The 22,882-nt window shown below is 39.6% G+C and overlaps 2 protein-coding genes across 6 annotated transcripts; one reads left to right on the top strand and one right to left on the bottom strand.

Moving 5' to 3' along the window:
* The first annotated feature begins 1,445 nt into the window (after nt 1-1,445).
* Nucleotides 1,446-15,146, top strand: LOC122400964 (solute carrier organic anion transporter family member 74D-like). Of its 4 annotated transcripts, none has more exons than XM_043402777.1 (8): nt 1,446-1,521; nt 7,659-8,289; nt 10,618-10,727; nt 12,384-12,823; nt 13,086-13,761; nt 13,909-14,290; nt 14,375-14,476; nt 14,820-15,146. In XM_043402777.1, exons 2-8 carry the CDS (start codon nt 7,959-7,961, stop codon nt 14,939-14,941), a joined length of 2,163 nt encoding a protein of 720 aa, XP_043258712.1. In that variant the 5' UTR covers nt 1,446-1,521; nt 7,659-7,958; the 3' UTR covers nt 14,942-15,146. The 4 variants fall into 4 exon arrangements, with proteins under 4 accessions (XP_043258712.1, XP_043258709.1, XP_043258710.1 ...); XM_043402774.1 differs by lacking the exon at nt 1,446-1,521 and adding an exon at nt 3,067-3,192; XM_043402775.1 differs by lacking the exon at nt 1,446-1,521 and adding an exon at nt 4,319-4,383.
* An 807-nt stretch (nt 15,147-15,953) lies between these two features.
* LOC122401009 (solute carrier organic anion transporter family member 1A5) lies at nt 15,954-22,057 on the bottom strand. Of its 2 annotated transcripts, XM_043402860.1 has the most exons (10): nt 21,927-22,057; nt 20,541-20,801; nt 20,195-20,404; nt 19,873-20,131; nt 19,341-19,482; nt 18,254-18,545; nt 17,982-18,174; nt 17,496-17,754; nt 16,992-17,427; nt 15,954-16,925 (listed from the first exon to the last, which is right to left on the bottom strand). In XM_043402860.1, exons 2-10 carry the CDS (start codon nt 20,797-20,799, stop codon nt 16,012-16,014), a joined length of 2,964 nt encoding a protein of 987 aa, XP_043258795.1. In that variant the 5' UTR covers nt 20,800-20,801; nt 21,927-22,057; the 3' UTR covers nt 15,954-16,011. The 2 variants fall into 2 exon arrangements, with proteins under 2 accessions (XP_043258795.1, XP_043258794.1); XM_043402859.1 differs by having other exon boundaries at nt 15,954-17,427.
* Nucleotides 22,058-22,882: the final 825 nt, after the last annotated feature.

Here is a 22,882-nt window from a genome sequence, read left to right as displayed (position 1 = left end):
AGTGTGGATCCAAGGACTCGCGATGCAACTCAATGCAGACGAAAACGAAGTATGCGACAGCATGGGTATCGAGTGTCCAACGACATTGGTCGTTGAAGTAGACAGTTGTTTGCCTAGGGTGAACCATTTGGGAATTGCCATCTACGGTTTTCCATTCGTTGATTTCAGAAAATAGTAATTACCGATAGAGTCAGTGCTTAAAAAGAAAGGAAAATTTTCAATTTTAATGTCCATTTTATATTTAAATGTTACGATCCTCTGGTTGACATCTTTAAACTCGCGATAAATTCCCGAAATAACCAATCGACGATATGTTTTTGATATTTATTTTGTTGCTCGTTGAATAAATAAGAACTGAAAGTTAATATCGTATCGAGTCGGTTGAATATATTTTCTAATCGATTATAAAAACTTTGACGGGACCGAGGAATTGCGCGTTCAGCGTCGACGAATAAAAGGCCATTCGCCCTGGAGAAAAACGGCGATTGGCATTAGCTGTGAGTAATAATAATGATTCTAATGCAACTCGTCCGGCCTTGATTCTTCTATACTACGAATGCTGCGTAATTTAACGAAGCGAGTGGGTTGTAGCGTTCAGCGCCGCCTAACGAAAAGGACAATGTTCTAAAATGGCTATTTTTAGTACGCGTTGGACACCCCAACGTATACACGTAAAAAAAAATAATTTTTTTTAACAGTAATATTAGAACTTGTTCCACCGTAAAAGAAATTATACTGAAATTTCATTTTAAAATAATTTTCTTTCGTATAGATCGAAATGTATAAACAACGCAATAGCTAGGAAGTACTGTACACGTAAAAAGAAGAATAGCGTACAACGTATATGTATCTTCCTACTTTTTACCAACTGCATAATACAAATCGACCTTATTACGTGTTGCATTAGTAAAATGCTGCAAACACGGGGATTCCCAATTGTGTAAACATTTCGATTCAGATATCTGCAACTTCGTGCGTTTTGTGGAACTGTCTTAGCCTCAGTTGCTTTTAAAAAGAATTAGTTAAACAGTTCTTTTTCTTTTAATACTAAATTATTTTATAGAGATAGTCGTCCAACTTCGATCGTTCCGTAAGTAAAGGAATAATACTCTATTATCAGTATGTATTACTTAGAAACAATAATTCGGTACACACGTAGACAATAATCGAAGGAAAAATTGTCAACCACAAACCATTGTTTTACAACGTACGTGTCTGAATTCACAATATTGATCAAACGCATTACGTAATAGCTGGATCACTGCTAACTAGATCCGAAGCATGCAATTAACTACGCGTGTATCAGCATCGAGGGGCGATGTAAACGAACGAACAAAGTTGCTCTAATTGTAAGACAACTCGAAATAACGTTAGACTGTGATCAATTTGTTTTATTAAATCAAATAATACCCTATTTATGACGTATTTTACTTGTTTTAGTCTGCAGATTCATCCCCCGAAGTACGATCGAGTATTCCAGAGTCATCCAGCGAACACAATCAAATTAACACGGTGATAGCGGTAAGAGATCCATCGAGAAAGAATACAATGTATTATATGTATGTCGACAAACATTCACTGTCGCTCGTAATCAAAGTAAATAGCAATCAGACGAGTTTTGAATTCCACGCTTCATAGTTGCACCTATCACTATTTCACTGCGTGAAAATATATTTACGTAGATAAGTCACGTCTTATTTGACGAGCATGTGTGAAAATTTTACAATAATTTATAAAACGAATCTTTTCTTTCATTTTTATTGTTCAAAGTCGTACGAAGGTAGACGCGTCGTACCTGGATTAAATTTCTCCTCTCCAGAGCCGATGAAAATATATAGTGTCGTTTGAAATAAATATCGACGACCTTGAAATCTCGTATAATATAATTCTAAAAAAGAATTTTCTCTTCCGAGAATATTTGCCCCTTCGAAATGTGCAGTCTCCTTTCTCGACTTTGTTTGCGTATGTTTAAAAGAAACGGAGATAGAGCCCGCAAGATTAAAATCTTCATTAATGCAAACACAATGTATATTTTGTACATACCAACTATCCTTTCGACGTATTATACCAAAATTCTTAATACTTGTGGACACAATACATTTTTTTTTTCTATCTATTTGAACGTTCAACGTCATCTATTTGTGAAGACTCCCATCTTACATAAGCGTTTTTAATTTTTCATAGTTTATAAATTTCGTTAACGACTACGTTGGAACGTATACAAAATTATTTAGTAAAACATTCCTGACAATGGCGAACTATACTTTCAAAATTTATTTCCAATAAAATAGAAACTAGTGCCCAAAAAAGAAAAAAAAATTTTAACGCGAAATCTGTCGATCGAGTTTGCGAAAAGTCGCGCGGGAATCGGCAGGCCTGTCGTGGATATTATTTAACAAAATTCGAATCGCGATTTTTACGACGTTTGCTTTTCGTCAACACGTCGCGCGATGAGTAGACGTAATTAAAAACTTCACGCGTGTATCAGGCAACCGTTCTATTTGTTTCGATAAAACGGCTCCGATGTGTTCTCGCTCGTCATGCGGCTCCGGCGTCGTTTCACAAATGTCGCGCGAGTTGATGTGTGTTTCGTATCGTGTAAACATCAGGTACGGTGAACTGATTCGTATATCAAGATGGATTTCCAACTCTCTTCTCTTTACGACAATGAGGACGTCTGACGGAGTCTGGAGCATGGTCAATGTCAGGCTCGTCTACGTATCGTAAATTTGACAAACGCTTTGTCGAACGCGGGGGAAGCGAACGTCGAAACGAAACGCGAGCGTTTTTGAACAAATTAATCAAAGATTTTCCATCGTAAACGAACGCCTCCTCGCGAATCCGCGATCCGTGATATAATTTTATTTCCAATATCTCTTCGTTCCTGTCACAACGTTAGAATGTTTAATGGTCGGATTAGAAAAAGTAAAGGGATCAAAATGTTCGTTACGCGCGTCGACGCGACGAGATTCACCGCTAATTTATTGCTGCCTTATCTTAGATGTAAATTTTCGCCAACGAACAAAACATTTTCTGGCTGTTTGCGAATATACGGATTTCGTGGCTGGAACGTTTCCTACGAGTCATGCCAAAAATTCGTTGCCAATGGTGTAATTCACATACGTGTTCCTTGGAACGGAAGGTCGTAGGCGAAGTTACGGTCGCGAGCGAAACTACGGTGGCCCAAGCAAGGTAGAATTTTTACTTTTATGTGGGGAATATTTTATTGAAAAGAAACGTATGGAAAAAATCATCGATGTCTCCCGTTCTGGGCTCAGTGACGCGGATTTAACCTCGTTAGTTGTCGCCTAGTTATCCCCACCACTATCTCACAAGTGGTATCTCTATATATATGTTTTTTATTTTTTTAAACTTTGACACAAATATTTCGACATCGTAAAATTATATTCCTTCGTTCCCAAACATACGTTTTGATTTTAATTATAGTCAAATGTACTATTAACTTTGATTCAAATTGGTGTAGCTGCTTATTATAATGTTATATTATGTATCTGTGTTTTCTCCTATGTTATTATTATATTATACACTTATGTATGTTTCTCTGTGAAGTAGTGAACGTATTGAAGGGTTGATCTTGCCAGACTCCAAGTTACTCCAATCAGTACTTACGTAAAATTCAAGAAAGTTATATTTAGTAATTTTGTTTCTTTGAATTATTCGGTAGATCGTTTCTATATTTTGCAGATGTATTTATTCCCCGCTGAACTCGCATATTTGAAGACAGATAACAACGTTAAATTCCTGGAACATCCACCTATCTCGTTAATTATATTGATGGGCGTCGTTGGTTTAACTTTGTCTCAGATTCATCGAGATGTAACTGTATTATAAAAATAGTATTAATTTCGACAACGACGTTTAACATTATTTTTATCATTATCTTATCGTTATCTTCGCTTCTGTAAATTACTTGCTGCCTCGATAGTTCGTTTTATATTGTATATAATTCCGGTGCAGCGGAGACGTATTATTATTATTATTTACCGGTAGTGTTTCCACGGTTCTACGATCATAGTGTGCCCGTTAGAAAGATACACACGGTATCGTTGGTTGAGGCACGTGCATTCTGGATTCGGGAGTTTTTAATATCGCTTAATTATCTACCGCGATAACAAGATTTTAATCGATTTCACAATGTCTTTCATTCTTCTTGCCTCGTAGTTGCCAGAAACTGTTTGTTCAGACTAAACACTGTCTATTATTTGTCAAAAAAGTGAAGTGACTCGTTTGCAGGTACGCTTTCTTTTATTTACGTTGATCTCAAGGAAACTTTTTCAACAGAAGCGTGCAGAAATCCCATCGATAGAAACGTGTCGGAGGAAAGTGAAAAAATAACACGAGATGGAAAAATAAGAGAGACAGGTATATAATTTCTGTCATAATACGTTCGAATATACAAAGAAAATAAAATTTATCCGTGACATTTTCTACTTAAATAATAATACTTTCGCTTATGTCGCGGATTACTTCGACACTGTAAAGATTAAACGATACTCGACAACTGCAACATTGCACTCGAGCAATTCAGGAATCGAGCGACGCGTGATAACTTTATCTCCGTCAGAATAAAAAACATTTCATAGAAATCGGTCGTCGAAAGGTAGAAAAGTTGATTTTGATCGCGCCACGAAACGTCTCAATGCCAAAACAACTACGGCGACGCGGCTGGAGGCCGATCCGTTTTTCGATCGGAAAATTAAATTTCAGCAATTAACCACCAGCTATTAGCGGTGTAGCTGTTTGGTGTGCGCCATTAGCAATGCGCGGGAATAGACGGAAGAGTTTATCGGGCGCGTGTTGGTGTGCGCGTGTGTGTACATCACGTCGGCTCTATTAAATCATAATGGGTTCACAATGTGAGCCTCTGCTCTCGGAGGTTGACTAGAAACGAGCATAGACACCATACCCAAAGTCGAGATCTCGTCTATCTCGCTTGGATCTGCCGTCTTCCCACCCGGACCCATCTCCCAAATACCCATCGAATCGAACTTACGAAACTTATCGACTTAAAATTCGTCTCGGTACTTATTTTCGTAACCAAATTTATTTTTATTTAAATTGTGGATTAATTGTTTCAGTTTCGTAGAGAGGAGTCCTGTCATGAATGTGTGTATGACAGTGTTAGGTAAATTTTACTTCTATTTCTACTTGTTTGGTCGTCTTAGTCCGAATTTTAATCAACGAGGTAGTATTTGTTGGGTCGTATTGTTTTAACATCAATGTCATCCAAATTTGGGGAAATATAGGAATTCTTAAATCATCGTATTATCCACGAAACCTCCTAAACTTCGAGTGCCCACAAAATTCGCAACAATTCGATCCACCGCGATCTTTGCAGAACTGGTGGTCATCAATGGCGATTGACGAGGAGAAATTCCGTTTATGGCGTCGCGTAATTTTTTCGTCCAGATGAGACGTGGGGGTCCCTACTCCCGGTCAGTTAGGCATTATCGATACTCCACCGTGGGTAAATATTATCAAAAGTGGATCCGAAGTAGTGGGGCAGGGGGGAGAGGCAGAGTCGTCGAGAAACAGAATAGACATAGAGCGCGGTGGAGCGAGAGGGATCGCGTAGGAGGATAGTGATAGAGAAGGGGGTAAGAGGGGGACGCATAGAAGGAGGGAGGGATGGGGAGGAGGAGGGGGGGGGGCACACGAAGTGATTGCAAGAGAGGCAGAAAATGTGCCCGCTTGATAACAGCAACGCGGACCGAAGTACCATAGATGCATCACAGTTCTCCGCGTCGCGATCCTCTGTTGTCCGATCGGCTCTTCAGGGTCGATAGTGGGGATCCGCAGGAGGAACCGTCTTTGTCGCGCGTAGAAGACGATACCAGTTGGGACGGAATACCGTCGGTTTTCGGACACGAGATTCGCGTACGCCGCGGAAAAGCCGTCGCGACGCAGAACCCGCCCCCGCGAAACGAGCCCGCGTCTCGATCACGCGGATCACGAGCCACGGTCCGGGTGGAACCAGTTTCAGTGAGATCTTGGGAATCGATCGGGCCACCCTTCGATCCACGCCGCTGCGACGCAGCCTTGTTGTTACGTTGGTCGCCACGGGTACGTGCAATTACGTTTTTTTTTTTTTTTTTTTTTTCGTTGGAGATCTTTCGGCGACAACGATATTGTTTATTTTCGCGCCGGAGCAGCGTGAATTTATCGAGATTATCCCTCTGTCGAGAGACTTCGAAACAGCTCGAGGAAGTTGCGCTCCACGTGTATATTAAGTCTTCGGAGGAAGATCGACGCGGTTGCTCTGGGCGAGATTCGACCCCCGAAGCCAGGCGAATACGTTGGAAATCTTTGATCGGGTTATGGGTTTTATAAATATGTTAACGAGAAGCATTTACTGGGTTTTTCGGAACTTTATTTCACGGTAGACTGTGGTATCTGCGTATTTACGTTGCATTCTCGTACACTTGTTTGCGTTAGTGATAGATTTCTTATCGTCGAAGGAGCTTGGTGGTGCTAAAATAGACGAAACAAGCTTTTGATTGACGTGCAATAGCTTCTGAATTAACATCATAAAATAAAGTTGCATAAAGACGTCTGAATATGTATATAGATATTCTCCAGTATTGCCTCATTTTATAGCCAAATGTATGGGGAACAATGATTTATTTCATTGCATTTACTTCAAGACTTGTCAATGTGTCAGTTAATAACAAATCTGACAATTCTGGAAAATAACTGCATGTTAGAAGAATTCTTTTAAATGTTTCTAATTCAATCATTAAGGAGACCCTTTTCCAAACTTTATAATTAAGCATTCTTGAACAGAAAACTACAGGTTTCTTTTAAGAGTACCATGATTTACTTTTGTCGCGTATACTTAGATGATTTTATAAATTTTGTTAATCGAATTTTCCCTTAGTTTAAGAAGATTAAAAACAAGTAATGCAAAACATTCATAACAATGTTTTTCACTGAATAATTATAAAGACTCTAGGCTTCTCTGACCCATTGCCAAATTTCCTTTCTGAAATTGGTATACAATTTTCTAACTAATTTAATCAAAATGTCTCTCAAGCAAAATAATAACATGTATTTTTTTATACGTTAAAAAGACACAGACGATACTATACGATGCATACACGTTCCTTTTTAATATATTACACGTATTATTAATCTCAAAAATGATGATTTATAACAAAAATGAAGGCATTATTTTTTTAATTATTCCGAGTGTCACTTTCTCGTGCACTCCAGGAGCATTCAAATTGAAGATAAAAAAGACAAGGTTAATACACTTCGAACGGAATATTTTCAAGTCAGAATATTTATTGCGCAACATTTTGCGAAGCAATAACCCGTTATTTTTTTGGTAAAGTTCTGTAAGAATGTTTTAAGAAAATTATATTGAATTGAAAATACTTTGTACATTGATGCTCCAAGTTTAAGCTATTAAGTTCGACAATTGCCCGACAATCTTGAGAAATAAACATTCAAATACTTTAAAAGACCTTTCAAAGAATTCCTCGCCGTTAATTTGTTTCCCCCCCAATACTGATTCTCGCCAGTCATTTGTCAGCGTCGAAGTTTTGTTGAAAATGCGTCCTGTTAACGATCCCGCGAGTTTGACCGGAATCTTGGTTATATTTATCGGAGTTTTGATTTGCTCTGTGAATTCGCAGGTGGGAGAGGACTGACACGTCGCGAGCAGGGCGAGTAAATCCGATCGACGCGTCCATCGTGTTTAGCCACGCGGTATCGAAAGATGGAGAACACGTGACCGCGTAACGGGTAGAAACGGAAGTCGACAGAGGAAGGAACGGGCAACCGTGGGGAGCGGTTTCGAATTAATAAAAGCGATGCCAAGGGCCGCGAGAACGGCGGAGATACATAAAAAACGTGCGACCAGCGTTTGAGGTCAGAGTGATCTCTCGTAGCCGCGGAGATCGACGTTGCTCGACTGAGAAGAACGCGTGTCGACGATGAAGAATAACACGAGCAACCACGAGAAGAACGGGCCCGAGAGCCTGAAGCTGCTGAGGGTGCCCTCGACGCCCCCGACGACACCGACGACGCCCTCGACGCCCAGCTCGAGGGGCCTCGAGGACGTTTTCAGAGAGCTGCCCATCACCGATGACACCTCCTGCGGCATCTGGTGCCTGCACGGCCCGACCTTGCAAAGATTCGCGAACAAAAAGGCCTACGTGTTCCTCTACGGTGTACTAGGGTGTATATTCTCGGCCAGTTATGCGTATTTCAACGGCACCATCACCACCATCGAAAAGAGGTTCAAGATACCCTCGAAAACCACAGGTCAGAGACTAAATCGGTTCACGGTCGTCGTTCACCTTCGACGATTACGTCGAATATAAAAGAATAGGAAACACGTATTGTCCATATACAGGGTGTTCGGCCACCTCTAGCAAAAATTTTAATGAGCGATAGTAGAGGCCAAAATAAGACGAAAATCAAGAATACCAATTTGTTGATGGAAGCTTCGTTAAAAAGTTATTAACGTTTAAAGTGCCGCCCTTACTGAATTTTTTTCTCGAAAATGCGCAAGATTTCGGGGGTATGTCTATTCACCAAAAATGACTGTAATTGAACCCTACAACCGAAAATAATTTTTCCACAACGATTTGTAATTTTTTAATTTTCTCGAATAATTTCACACCTTCTCTATTTTTTTTCTCGAAAGTGGGCAGGATTTCGTGGGTATGTCTAATGACAAAAACTGATTGTAATTGACCCCCGCAACCGAAAATAATTTTTCCACAACGATTTGCAATTTTTTTTCTCCGTTGAAAAATTTAGGCACCTAATTGGATTTTCAGTAAGGAATTTTTTTCTCGAAAGTGCGTACGATTTCGGAGGTATGTGTAATGATAAAAAATGATTGTAATTGATCCCCGCAACCGAAAATAACTTTTTTAGAACGATTTGAAAAATTTTTTTTCGCCGAAAAATTTCAGCACCTACTCGATTTTTTTTCTCGAAAGTAGATAGGATTTCGGAGGTATGTGTACTCACCAAAAATGATTGTAGTTGACCCCCGCAACCAAAAATAATTTTTCCAGAACGATTTGAAATTTTTGAATTTAATTGTTAATAACTTTTTAACGAAGCTTCCATCAACAAATTAGTATTCTTGATTTTCGTCTTATTTTGGCCTCTACTATCGCTCATTAAAATTTTTGCTAGAGGTGGCCGAACACCCTGTATATTACCAAATCACTGTTCTATTATCTTTTATAACTATATTCAAACATTTAAATATTTAAAGCTTGGTGATAAATATTGGAATACTCGAATATTTAAGTATTAAATTAATCGAATAAAAGAGGATTAGAGATGTGTATTGTCGATCAATATCTAACAAATCAATATTTTATTACTTTTGATATTTATATTGCAACGTTTGAATATTTAGAGCTTATTGGTAAATAATGGAATACTCAAATATTCAAAACTTATTCGTAAATATTCAAGTACCAAACTGCAAATAGTTGCAACCTCAGTTGGAAACTATCTATTTTGTATGCATACTGCTAATTATTATTCGTGCTATTGTTCTACAGACTTCGCGGCGGTACAGTAAAATATTTAACCTTGTATCGTGCAATGGTTCACTGAGAAAATTCCATAGGATCTGTGCATTACGTTTTTCTTACTTGTTATTTCATCGAAACATTAATTAAATCATCGATAAATAACTAAAAAATACTTTCTTCTTGCAAAGATAAAATACGATTCGTAGAGTAGAGGATTAAATCAATCCCTTTCGGATTAAAAATTTAGACGTCTCTTTTCTTTGTATTTTACTAACATTTTTTTTTAAAAGAAGCTATAAATATAGTGAAAAATAGATGCAAAAATAAGTGAAAATAAAAGAATAACATTTTTTCGTTCGAGGCCTTGTTTTCGAGAAAATCGACTTTAAAAACTCAGAGTACACGCGTGCAGTAGAGTTTAAGTAGAAACAGTGATTAATGGACAGACACGCCAGGCAAATCGTATTCAATCGCACGCGTTTTAAATTATCTCCGGGACGAAGCATTAGACGAAAAAAGTTACTCCATTATTCCCATTGTTTTTAAATATCCCTGTAAACATTACAGAATTATTTACTTTAAAATATGTACACCTAAACGCTAAATAAAATTTATTCTTCGTGATATGTAAGTTTCCAAAAAACAGATTTTATAGGCATTTCTTCATTAATGTAATTTCATTTGTACATTTCCTAATGTTTAAAAAATATTTTTGTATAGTTAAAAATTTAGACAATTGACTCGAAGGAAAACCACGTTCTCTTCGTAATAGTAAATTCTTCGTCCGTGGATATTTTCTCTTAATCAAAGCGATACTTTTCTCGTGTCAAGAAACGTCCTCTATTTATTTTACCAGTATCGAATAAATAAAAATAAATTTGCAATTTTCATTCTGTATCTCCTCGTTTCTTGCATCGATGCAACGCGTAACTAGCGACTTATAACAGAAAAAAAGCAGTGTAAAAATCACCGATCGACGACGCGATTAAATAATCGCTGGACATTTAGATTTCCTATCGCGAATCAACACGACTGACCGATTTAATTGTTCTTCTGTATCGAGTACGTTAAACATGCAATTTTTGTTTAGGCCTTATCACCGTGGGCAACGATATCTCTCAACTGTTCGTATCAGTGGTCCTGTCTTATTACGCAGGAAGAGGTCACAGGCCTCGTTGGATCGCGTTCGGCATTTACACAGTAAGTTCTCGACGAATTGATTTTTCATCGCAACGCTCGGTTATTTATATATTTTTCTGAAGAACGCAGAGAAAAGTATCAGCTGTCGGCACACGCCCCGAAGAACGAACTAGGAGACGTCATAATCCACCGGTTGGTCGGTTCTTAATTAAATTAGGAAGCGTTGAAATCGTAGCTCTACGCTCATTCACGCCTCTTACCGTCGTACTCTCGCCACCGTGTGCTTAGCTAAGCGCTTCATTCATTGAACAGTGAAAAGACGCTGTTGGTGTGCGTGAAACAACTCGCGTCAAGTATTTTCAGTAATTACGGTTCGAAACAATTAGCGTTACAATCTGGCTTTGTTCTTTTAGCGACTTGGAAAGTCGTTTGGCTCGTTATTAAACATTTTTGAAATAATTTCGTTGCAAAACGTTTCGTTATTCGCGAACAAGAACGGTAATTTATATATTTATATTTGGAATAGAATTTCCAGTTGATTTTGATATATGTGGCATCGTACGAGTATTGTTTATTAACCAGCAGCCGCTGTAAACAGTCTACGACGCATTTAAATTCGTAGAAATAATATTCTTCGGGGGGGGAAAGAGTTTCGAGAAGCATTCGAGGAGACTTTTGTCGCCGTTTGTTGCAAATTATTCGTCAAATTAATTACTCTCGATTTATGTCTCGCTAAACAGTTGGATGATCGGTGAATTATTATCAGAGCAAACGTTCAGATAACGTTACAGTAAATATGTCGCGTAGACAATAGTGTTTGACAATCGTTGCAAACTCGAACTCAAGAAGGTGAAAAATCGTATGGCATTTTCCAAGCCCGATCTTGTTTGACGATCGCAATCTAAATATCAGTAAGTGTACACTCACTATCAATGCGCTGAGGCCTGCCGACTGAAGTAAACAGTTGAAAAAATATACCGTGCAAATCTGATATCAAACATTCTTCTCACATAAATTTTACACAAGAACGAATGTTGCAGATTTTGCTAACTTAAAAATTCTATCAAAAATTTTAATCGATCGACGAAACTTAAACGACGATAAACATCAAAGTAGTAACCTCAAATTATATATGCATATACCGTCCTGTAAATTAATCAATCTGAGCCCAAATTTGAAATTATTGCCAGAAGAAGAGCCAATTATTTGGATCACGAGAACCATACTTTTACAAGCTAGTCGGTGGGAAATTGGATTTCTCCTAAAGCGTCTAGGCGGGTGCGTTAATGAGGCTTATTAAAAGCGAACATCCGATCCGTTCATTAATGATCTTGAAATACAAGGTTGAATTTAATAGTATTTTACGAGCTTCCTAAGTTGTGTTAATTTAATAATAGAATATAGTTACAGGATATCCTTCATTTACTCCTTCGATCGCGAAAACGTATATTACGTCGATAAAAAGATGTTAATTTATTAAAGAAACACGTTAATAGATAAACTTTCGTAACAAAGCTCTTGTCAATTACTGGAACACTTACCTTAAGCGATAAAATAGCTCTTTGATTAACGTTTTATCGTCCATTAAAGTCGGTCACGTTTTCATCCGTTCAGGCTCCCGTTAACGTTTTTTTAATCAGCCACGATTGGGACTCGTTCTTATCGATCGAACCAATTAACGAAACGATGACTTGATTTGTTTGGCCTGTTCCCAAGGTGGTTCTCTTCTGCTGTTTGACGATGCTACCACACTTCTTGTACGGTCCTGGCGAGGATGCTCTTTTGCTCACGAAGGAGTATGGAGCCAAGCCGCGAAGTATGAACACGAGCCAGATTCCCGACAAGCACCGGAAGTTCCTCTGTTTCGGGAAGGAGAACCGTGAAAACGAGTGCGACGACTCGGACGGGAACTTCGCGCCTCAAGCGTTGTTGTTCGTAGCGCAGCTCGTATCCGGGGTTGGCGGATCCCTCTATTACACTCTGGGAGTGTCGTATATGGACGACAATATACAGAAGTCGAAGACACCGGCGTTGATCAGCTTCTCGTATTTCTTGCGAATGCTGGGACCTGCCATTGGCTACGGTCTGGCTTCGTTCGCCCTCAAGTTCTACATCAGTCCCACTCTAACGCCCACTATCACCACGCAGGATCCAAGGTACGATCGCTAACAGAAAGAATCGGTTTGGTGGTTGAAATTTTGTTCAAATGAAAAGTAATTTTGATAGTCCCTTCTAAGACACAAACTGTGGGTTCCTTGATACTAGAACTACCGGAATGATCAGTAATTTCTAATAGAAATTTCTATAGAATAAACATTTATTTCTTTGGTAGAAATAAACACGCCATAATTGTCGGTAGTTCCAGCGTTAATAATGTCGATAAAAGGAAACTTACGAGTCTGTTTGAACGTGAACCAGATGGTTGGGCGCCTGGTGGCTAGGTTGGATCATCCTGGCGTTCCTCCTCTTCGTCTTCGCGAGCATAATCGCGCTGTTCCCGAAGACGCTGCCGAGAGCAGCGGCACGCAAAGCTTTGGCCTCGGAACGAAACAAGTCCGCGGCGAATATAAAAGGGGAGCAAGAGTCAGAGTTGCCTGCCTCCTTCACGGACATGATGAGGACGTTCAAACGTCTGCTGACGAACACTACTCTGATGTGCAACAACTTGGCCACCGTCTTCTATTTCATGGGTTACATGCCTTATTGGATCTTCATGCCCAAGTACATCGAGACGCAGTACAAACAGTCCGCCTCCGTGTCCTCGTTGATCACCGGAACGGTCGGTTTGGTGTTCAGTGCCTTTGGAATTCTTCTTTCCGGTCTGGTCATCTCCAAGTACAAACCCAAGGCTAGGTATTTAGCCGCCTGGAACGTGATGGTGGGAGCCATATCGGTGATGGGAATGATTTCTTACGCTTTCCTCGGTTGCTCCGCTAACGACAGTCAGATCGCTGTTCAATCGGACGGCTCTTTGAAGACGTTGTTGCCCTGCAACGAGCCGTGCCACTGCGACTATGTTACTTACAATCCTGTCTGCTCCGAACATGGTCAAACCTTCATTTCAGCGTGCCACGCTGGGTGTCGTAACTTAAAGGTACGCTGCTGCAATTTACTCTCATAATCTTTTATCAGATTCCGAACCTTTTTAACACTTTGTTCGCTACGTCATTTGGAACTATACCAGTTGATTCTCAAGTTGAAACGTTAAAGGAAATAACAACAATCAATTGTACGTTTGTAGATTCACAAGAACAGTAGCAAAGTGTACACGGAATGCAGCTGCGTAAAACCAAAGTTTGGACGTTCCTTGTCGCATTTGTACGCAAACACGTCGATCCACACGACGCCATTTCCGTTCGAGACCACCGTGCCGGACGCGACGCCATCTTTTGGCACAGCAGTTCCGGGGGCCTGTCCAGTGGACTGTATGCACAAGTTTTACGTATTTCTGGCGGTGGTTTGCCTGCTCAAGTTCAGCGGCGCCACTGGGAGGGCGTCGAACTTTTTGGTATCCGTCAGATGCGTCGACGAAAAGGACAAGACGGTAGCAATGGGCTTTGGATTAACTATTATGAGCTTATTCGCGTTCATACCATCCCCTATACTGTTTGGATTTATTTTAGGTAAGGCTACCTCGAAAACTAAAGAAATTAAAACTTGAATTACTGTAACTCGTGAGATCAAATGTATGTATTTTCTTTTTTTAGATAAAACCTGTCTCGTTTGGGGGAAAACATGTTCAGGTACAGGGAACTGTTGGCTCTACAACGGTGAAACATTGAGATATCTGCTGAACTTCACCGCGGCCAGTAAGTCCAATTTTTTTTCTCCATGGCGCGAAATAATTAGACGATTTTATACGATCTGGAAGAATAAGTCGAATATTGTTGATGTTTCTAACGAGAAACACCCTCGAAGTGTCTTTATCAGGTTTCAGGGATGAAATTACCCTCCAGAAGTTATTAATTATGTTTTTTTACAAATTGGAAAAACCACTGTTCTCACCTTTGCCACTAACATATTTTTTTTTATAATTTCGATAATTTTAAAGGCGCTGAAACGGGTGATCCCCTAATTATTTCGAGCGTCGCGAATCCCAGTTCTTTCCTCTGCGAGCTAGTCCGATTAATTGTACAATATTCTTTTTCTCAGGCTTCGTAACGATCGGCACGTTGTTTGATGTGGGTGTCTGGTATTTCGTGAAAGACGTAAAGATCTTCGACGAGGAGATCGAGCTGAAAGACATAGCCGAGGAACCAGGGGAGACACTTTGAAAGTAACTCATTAACGATCCAGTCGGATCGCTTCGTCCCAGAGGCGGTGGAGTAAAAGCATCAACAGCGAAATCGTCGATGAATAGGAAAAAAAAAAGGATGAGAACGGTGGAAAATGAGAAAGAGAAAGAGCGAGAGAGGGTGGTAGAGAGAGAGAGAGAGAGAAACAGAGAGCAGACGAATAAAGACTTTACAAGTACCTTAAGCATCTCCTTAGATATTTAAAATGCTCGTAATACCTCGGATAGAACTTACTGTTGGCTAGTTCGTTCGCGAGGCGCGACATTCAAGAAACGAAAACGAATTTTATTTTTTACTGTCCTCGTCTTACTGTCATTGAACGACGATATCCTTATCGCTTGCGGGAAGCCCTGTAAAAAATAATTGTAAGAAGGTTTACAGTAATCTGAGAAACTCGAATCGGCCGAATCAATACCACGTGTTCTATGTACAAAGTATAATACGAACAAACAAAAATGAATTTATATCCACTGGTGAAAGGAAGCGTTTTTACTTTACGTTCGTCGACCGCGGTGCGACGTGTCTTGTCTCTTGTAAATTATCGAAACTGCGGCGTTTCCGAGTTGCATTGAAATGTGTAATAAATGTAAAAAGAGTAATAATTACGATAAACGTTATGATATCATTTCCGTGACACGAACGATAATGAATGTTCCTTTTTTGTTGCTGAAAATTCGAGCGATCCCCGAATTTCGGTTCCTTTGTTATAAAAATAGTCGATTTGTGTAAATAAAGCTGCGTAATTGTCTCAAAAGATATATATCAAAGGCTCGCGAAGATCCAAATAACACGTCCGCAGAATTTTCATCGACTCGAATTTAATAAATTCAAAATTATAAAATATGATCCACGAACGGAAAAAAAATATTTAAGCCATTTAAAATTACCCCATAATGGAAACCAGGAGAAAAATAACAGATAATTTAAATAAATAAAACATTTTTATCTTCTGTCATATAAAACTTTCAAATACACGAACAGTGTACGGTTAAAACAATGAGAAAGAGCTTTCCTCAATTTTGGAACATTAAGCTCGATTCCATCGAGCGTTAGAAATCGGTGTGCAATGTTCCTTTGCTTCCTTTGCTAGATGTCACCGGGCTGCTGCTTCCTCGGGACTCTGGTCGATTCTCAAGAACCTTACCGTCCGCCAAACTGCTAAATCCCGACGAGGATTGTGCCCTCGAGGATGGTCTCATCGACGCCATGGCCACCAACGGAAAACCACCGACGCCTTTATATTCTGTACGGCCACCGCTTTCCCCAGATTTCACGGATTCTCCGTCCCCATCGACTTGGTCGCTGTTCAACTCGTATCGATTGATCAACGATTTTACATCCTTCAAAAAACGAGCATCGGATTGTGGGGGACGTGAACCAGGAGGATCCATTATAGGTATACCGACTTCGTTGAAGTCACCCTTCGTGCGCACAACATTCTCGCGTCCGTTCTTCGTAAACTCGAAGCTACTGGTCTTGGACGAACCGTCCAAGTAACTGTTTGGATCCTTCTTCTGACTGGCCAGCCTGAAATCGATGTGATTCGGATCATTTGGGAACTCTGGTCTGGGCGAAGAGCTTTGTTTCGAGTTCTGATCGCGATCGTAGTCTTTGCTGTGGATACGTTTGCGCGATCTAGGCTCCGTGTTGCTTAGATCGCTCTCCACGTCGGAGTCGAGATCCAGTGGAAGGTAGGGCACCTTCGAGCTCGAGTCCTTCTTGCCATCTTCGTCGCTGGAGCTCAGCTCGACGTCCGTGTCCAGGTGTCGTATGTTGGACTTTTGTTTCTGCGACGTTTGAACCACGGAAGGCTTTGGATCTGTTCGTCGATCGCCAGGACCTATGGGCCCGTACTTCAGCGGCGTGTTGTCGAATGATTCTTCTGCTCTTCGAGAATGTTCGGGAGACTCGGTAGGCCTCGTTTCTGATTCGTTGGTAACGACCACTCTGGTCGTTGCGTCGTCTTCGAATGGAAAAATAGAAAGCAGAGTTGTTAGTCTATCGAGGAATACTGAAATATTTTTCTCACCATTATTGGCAGTGTCCGATGGCTCCACCGTTTTAGGGGTCGACGGATTTGGCATCAGCTGTTGCATTTCAGCGCCAGGTGGAAGTTCTTTTTCTTCCTGAGAGTAGAGGTCCAGTTCCTTGCAAAGGAACCATAAAACGATCTTCAGCAGGACGCACAAGATCAATAGACCACCCGTCAGGTAACACAGATAATTGCCAAGCTTTAAACTGTCGTGCAAGTGACAGCTGATCTCCTCGTTTCCCCAGTATTGGCACGTCAGGTCTGCTATCGTGTCGTAAAGAAATTTTCCCGGAGTGTTGGCAAAAATGGCCGACCACATCATCCAGAAACCGATGCTCAGAGCTTTGTCTTGGGCGTAGACCGATCTTAAAGCCACCAACAAGTCCCCGACGAAGGACGAGGCCCCCAACACGTACGCCAACATGGAACCGAACTGAAGAAGAATGAAATTTTCAATATCTTCCGAATTCTGAAGATCGAAATAAATGCTGATGTACTCGCCTCGAAGATCAGCCAACCGAGTTGACAGGCGTTCGAGTTGCAGGGTCCGTCCCATGCTTCGCCATCTTTCGAATTTGTCATATCCTCCACGCAACTGCAATCGCTGTAAACCGTTCTACCGTTTTTCACGTCGCTGGAAGTACATCCAGCGTGGCAGGCACTGTAGAAGGTGAACTTGCCTTTCGCGTCGCAAACGGGACGAAATTCGGCGTCGTTCGAACAGCCGCAATCTTTATTGCAATACTTCGGGAGGTAAATCCTTAAAAGAACACACAGGTGCTTCGTTTATCCACCATATTACTTTTATGAGTAATTTTAAACATTATTAGATCTTGACAACGCATTTAAGGGACATTAAACTCTGTAAAGTGCATCGTATTCAAATTAATTAATTTTAATTATTTATTTCGAAGCCACGAAACGAAGCAAGTCAGAATCGAGGGTACAAAAAATTTTAAAAGAGAGATTTCTTTATATTTTGCTTACAATCCTCTGTCGTCGGTGCCAACTATGGGATTCTTTTCGCAAGCTGTGGCGGTCAACGAGAAAATAATTCCAGCCGATAAAATTAAAACGACGACGCCATATCCGACGACGCTTCTGGCGCTGGGTTTTGCTTTGGTTATTACTAGGCCAGTGAGTATCACAATCAAGCCAATTAGTATTGGTTTTAAAATGTCTGGAATTAAAGGAAATTTTGATGTAACTCCCACGCTATAAATTCACGATTATTGCGATTATTAATATTCCTGTCTTACTCGCTACCATCCTCGAGTACATTGGATCATTGAAACCGAGCATCAGTCCGATTGGCTTCGGTACGTGAAATCTCGATTGCATAATAAGGTTCTCGTAACCCATGAAATTCACGATCGCCATAATGTAGAGCGCGCAGGCCAGGACGTTGCATATTAAAATTTTATTAACGAATAATCTGCTCAACGATGGCCAGAAATTCGTACCGCCAACTTTCTTCGTGATCGATCTTCGAGACCCTCGATTATATCTGCTAGAACTGTTTAATAATGAAGCTGCAGCCTGTTCAACGACCTGGTGTAATTATGAACGATCATTCCATCGAGTGATATAGTTGTAATTCATCGTAAGTCCTGATTATTTGGCCATTCCATGAGAAATCAACAACGTTTCGAATTTGATCGAATTGTTGATTTTACTTTTCACTTCTCAAAGAATAAACATTCGAATTTTGTAAATTTACACAGCTTTGATCTGCAAACTATGTATTAGCAGAAATGAATTCAGAAAGTGTGAAATTAATGAATCAAAAATCAATTCCTGCAACCGCGCGTGTTTCGTGTTCGTTCAAAGAGACGCCATCAAATATTCGTTGCGATTTAAAGAATTAATGCAACTCGAATAATTGCGAACGTAGTACAGGTTTTAGAAGATTGCGAGGTATATTTGGAAAGCTTTCAATCGTATCTGCCTCATACTGTCAATGGACAAATATTGAGAGATCCAATTTAGAATCTATAGGGTACTTAAGAAGAGAATTTTTCGATGAACTGGAAAGCCGAATACCGAAATTGCGAGCCCCTGATTTCAGTGCATAGAATCAGAGCAGTTATTTCAAATAAATAATCCAATCTCGTTCCATCTAATCTCGAAATATTTATTTATTCCATCGATAAGCATCATTGACGTGTGCTAAATTCTCAAAAGTCGAAGAAAATGTTCTTTCGAGACGAAACGTTTGTAAAATCAACAATTTTGTATATTTTAAAAAATCGTTCAAAATACTTTAATGACTTTTTTGTTGCCCAATTTTAACTGGAATGACCATGTTACGAGTCGCGTTTAATATTAATTATTTTTTGTAATTACCTCTGATGGCAGCATTCTGGGGAACCATGAGAGTAATAAACCAGGAACTATCAATAATATTGTGAGAATCGGAAATCCTAGCCACCATGCTCCAATCTGGTCTCTGTACGAGTCTATAGTAGTCAAGGTTACTGCGTCTATCCTGCACCAATAAGTATTTTTTAGAGATACATTTGCTTGGAAATTCGCGACAGTCGATCCATTTCAATTAGTGGCCATTTAATTCGTTTCGTTTAATTAGTTTTACTTGTAACTACTACCTGTTGCTAAAAATCTTAACGTCGCGATAAATCGTTCGTTGGATCGTATACTATTTCTAGGGATCGTGTTTTTCTTTAAATTTTGTAATTACTAATTGTAATTTTCGCAAAAACTAAAATGTATTCGTAAATCTCGATATGTTTAGAATCTTTCGAAGTCAAAACGAAATAAAACAAACAAGCGCGCGCTCTGAAAAGGGGTCGCCACAGCTGACTGGTTTAACGTATGGAACGATTAATGCAAGCAATTTGTTCTTATTATAGTTACTCACCTGAGACAGCCCCACGCCAGAATGTACCCCAAAAGAACACCGACGATTTTCACAGCGATAATGACACCGATGAAAGCAGCCACATGCTTCTTTTTCGTATTATCGTCTAAATAAGAAATACCCAAGGCAAAGTATGCAACGTTCGCCACTCCCGCCATAATTTGCACGACCACGATCATAGCGAACGTGAAGTAACAGGATTCGTCATCTTTTGCAATTATTCTAGACAAGGCTGGCGAACACAGTTCTCGATGGTCGTCTGGAAAATGAATTTTTCAAATTCTTTGAAATGAACTTTTTAAATTCGAATTTTGTTCCTCACCTGCGTATAACGACATGTGCGTGACGTTGTTTGTATCTTCGACGACCTTGATTTGATGCGTCAGATGAGGAATTATCATGATGAAATATGATACACTTTGTAAAAGAACTATACCACCGATCCAGGCCACTCTATGGATCCTATCGCCCCAATATGCGACGAGTAATCCAAAAAGAAAGGGTGTCAAATCTGATATTACAAGGACCCATTCTGTAATATTCAAGTATCCTTTAGAGAAATTCATTGTGCCGTGTCTCGTTCAATGAATTGTTTTTGTTAAAAATTTGACGAAAGCGAGAAGTTCTTTAACCGTGATGAGATTAATTAATGTAATTGGAATACGTGCCCATTATGTAAGGATCGAATTGAAATTTTCTTGCTATCGTGGGGCCGGATACGTAAAAATATGCGTACGCAGCAGTCTGAACCAAACCGACCCACGACATCAGTCCAACGAAGAGTCGTCTGGTTGCAAATTTTGCTAATTTCGGGCATGGTAATTGTGCACAACCGCAGTCTATCGATTGACTTGGTATCGGATTGGCTGGTCCTGACAAACCACCTTCTACTTCCGATCTCACCACTTCTTGAAGATGTATGGTCATTCCTTCGAGACAGAATCGATATTTGAGTCCCAGAAACGCTTTATTAGCTTGTTGCTACTTCAGAAACGCTCAAATAAAATTCCGATCTAACAAATTCACTGTCTTAATGATTGATCAAAACTATCACGATTCACGCGTTGCACACTCGTAGGAAGTAATTCTAAAAGTGTTTGATCCGAAGGTGACTCATAAGTTAATAAAAATAATTCAACAGTAATAATTGTGACACTTTGAATCATATCATTCTTTATTAGGGGATGTAATGTGACTCATGAAGTTCTGAGTCATTATTGCCTTGAACCACGTGTCGATCAATGGACTCCGAACATGAGATAACATAGCACTATTTATCAAATTTTAATATTGCCAAAAGAAAATTTTCTATCTGAAAAAAGTGAATTAGGAAGCACGAAATTATTTGCTTGATATTAAGTAGTAATATTCGATTCTTTAAATGGTGTCTAGTGTCTATTACACGCGATGATTAGAAGATTTAAGATATTAGTCACGTTCCACCTTCTTAGATAAAAATAGATCAATATCTTTGCTATTCGAGGTATTTGATTTAATACAAACTTTACACGCAGTTTTTTTAAAAACTAATAAATTAAAATCGACTCGATATCGCTAGTAATTTTTATCAAATCTGCAATTTTTATTTTTGTTCTGTTATTCTGATTTCCAGGCATGCATTTATTCCGAATAAGTGTTGGCTTCTATTTCAGATTTTCAAAACAGAATATCTTTTGTCAATGACGAAGAAAATGTTTTCTTTCACTTATTTAAACCGTCAATATAATAATAAGGTGATGTTTCGAACCTTATCAACCCATTTTTCAAAGCATCAAAGTAGAAACCCCCCTAAAAAGTTGTTTCATCAGTCACACAGCAATAGAGAAAGCAAACATACATAGAACACACGTGCCTAGTGCGTTTATGTGTCATTATGAATCACCTGATGACGTATTCGGGTAGAGTATTCTCAGAATTTCTATGTCATTCGATATGCGAACGAACCTTCGTACCCGTCAGAAGTTATCCTAATGCTATACTCGTCGTTTATCGTCTTCCGATAGTTGAACGGGAGATCTTAATTTACCGTTGTCGTTGGATTCCCGTAAACTTACTTCAACGAGAAATCGGTCCGTCGACCGATCAGCGCCTACTTTTATTCACAACACGCCACTGGAACGTACTGCTTTTCGTAACTGGTGCAACCATAAAAATGGTCGCGCAATCACATGATGATACGGACAAGTAGAATCGCGTCGTTCTCGTTCCTGTTCGCCGTTTTTCCTGCGTTTCACGTAAAAACTGGGCTAACAGACAAACCAGCTCGACCAGCGTGAGGCCAGAGGCGCAGCACTTTTAATCGACGAACTCAAGCGTTATCTTATTACAGATACGCCGCTCAGATATCCTCCGATAAAGTTAAGAGTGTAGTATACGCATGTGCTACGATACGTGCCATGGTAATGCTCGCACCTCGACACGGGACGGGAAAAATATTTACGCGTTACACATGGCCAATTATCATTAACAGGTATTAATCGTAATATGATCGCCCTCTAACCCTTCGAAGTCCGTTTTTCACGTTTCGATAGGTCCATAATTTAGTCAATCCCACTTGTAAGTCAATATTCGTGTGTATATTTTTATTGGACTAATGGAAACACAGTTCACAGTAGGGGGTTGAAAATAACTATTATGGATATATCAATTTCAAGTGTTCTTCATATTATATCTAACTATTTTGACGTTGGACAGATTCACAATTTATTTTATTATATTATAGTGGGTGTTAGGTTTATTTTAAATTTAGTGTTCCAAAAAGTGATTGAAGCGAAATATTTTATTCGATCGCTTGCTGTTTGCTCCCTCGACTCGTACATAGTGTGAAATCGCTTATTTGTATATTAGTAATAATCTTATCATTGCTTTCAAATAATGACTATTAACATAGAAGGAATTAGAAAGAGTCCCAAGAAAAAGCAGATCGGTTTGCTATCGTTTTTCCAGTATCTTCTGGAACGTGTGAGTTTCAGTCTGAAATCGTCCAATTTCGAAAATGTCGCGAGCCAGT

Source organism: Colletes gigas, unplaced genomic scaffold (assembly GCF_013123115.1).
Source record: "Colletes gigas isolate AHSC1104 unplaced genomic scaffold, ASM1312311v1 Colletes_gigas_Sc00021, whole genome shotgun sequence".
Classification (NCBI taxonomy): domain Eukaryota; kingdom Metazoa; phylum Arthropoda; class Insecta; order Hymenoptera; family Colletidae; genus Colletes; species Colletes gigas.
This window is presented reverse-complemented; position numbering and strand designations above follow the sequence as displayed.

Coding starts and splice junctions, on each gene's coding strand:
- LOC122400964 (XM_043402777.1), top strand. CDS start 7,959: ATGAAGAATAACACGAGCAACCACGAGAAGAACGGGCCCGAGAGCCTG. Junction 14,291..14,374: donor ACTGTTTGGATTTATTTTAG/GTAAGGCTACCT, acceptor TTCTTTTTTTAG/ATAAAACCTGTCTCGTTTGG. Junction 14,477..14,819: donor GCTGAACTTCACCGCGGCCA/GTAAGTCCAATT, acceptor TCTTTTTCTCAG/GCTTCGTAACGATCGGCACG.
- LOC122401009 (XM_043402859.1), bottom strand. CDS start 20,799: ATGACCATACATCTTCAAGAAGTGGTGAGATCGGAAGTAGAAGGTGGT. Junction 20,405..20,540: donor ATTCGATCCTTACATAATGG/GCACGTATTCCA, acceptor TGAATATTACAG/AATGGGTCCTTGTAATATCA. Junction 17,755..17,981: donor GGCACCGACGACAGAGGATT/GTAAGCAAAATA, acceptor TGTTCTTTTAAG/GATTTACCTCCCGAAGTATT.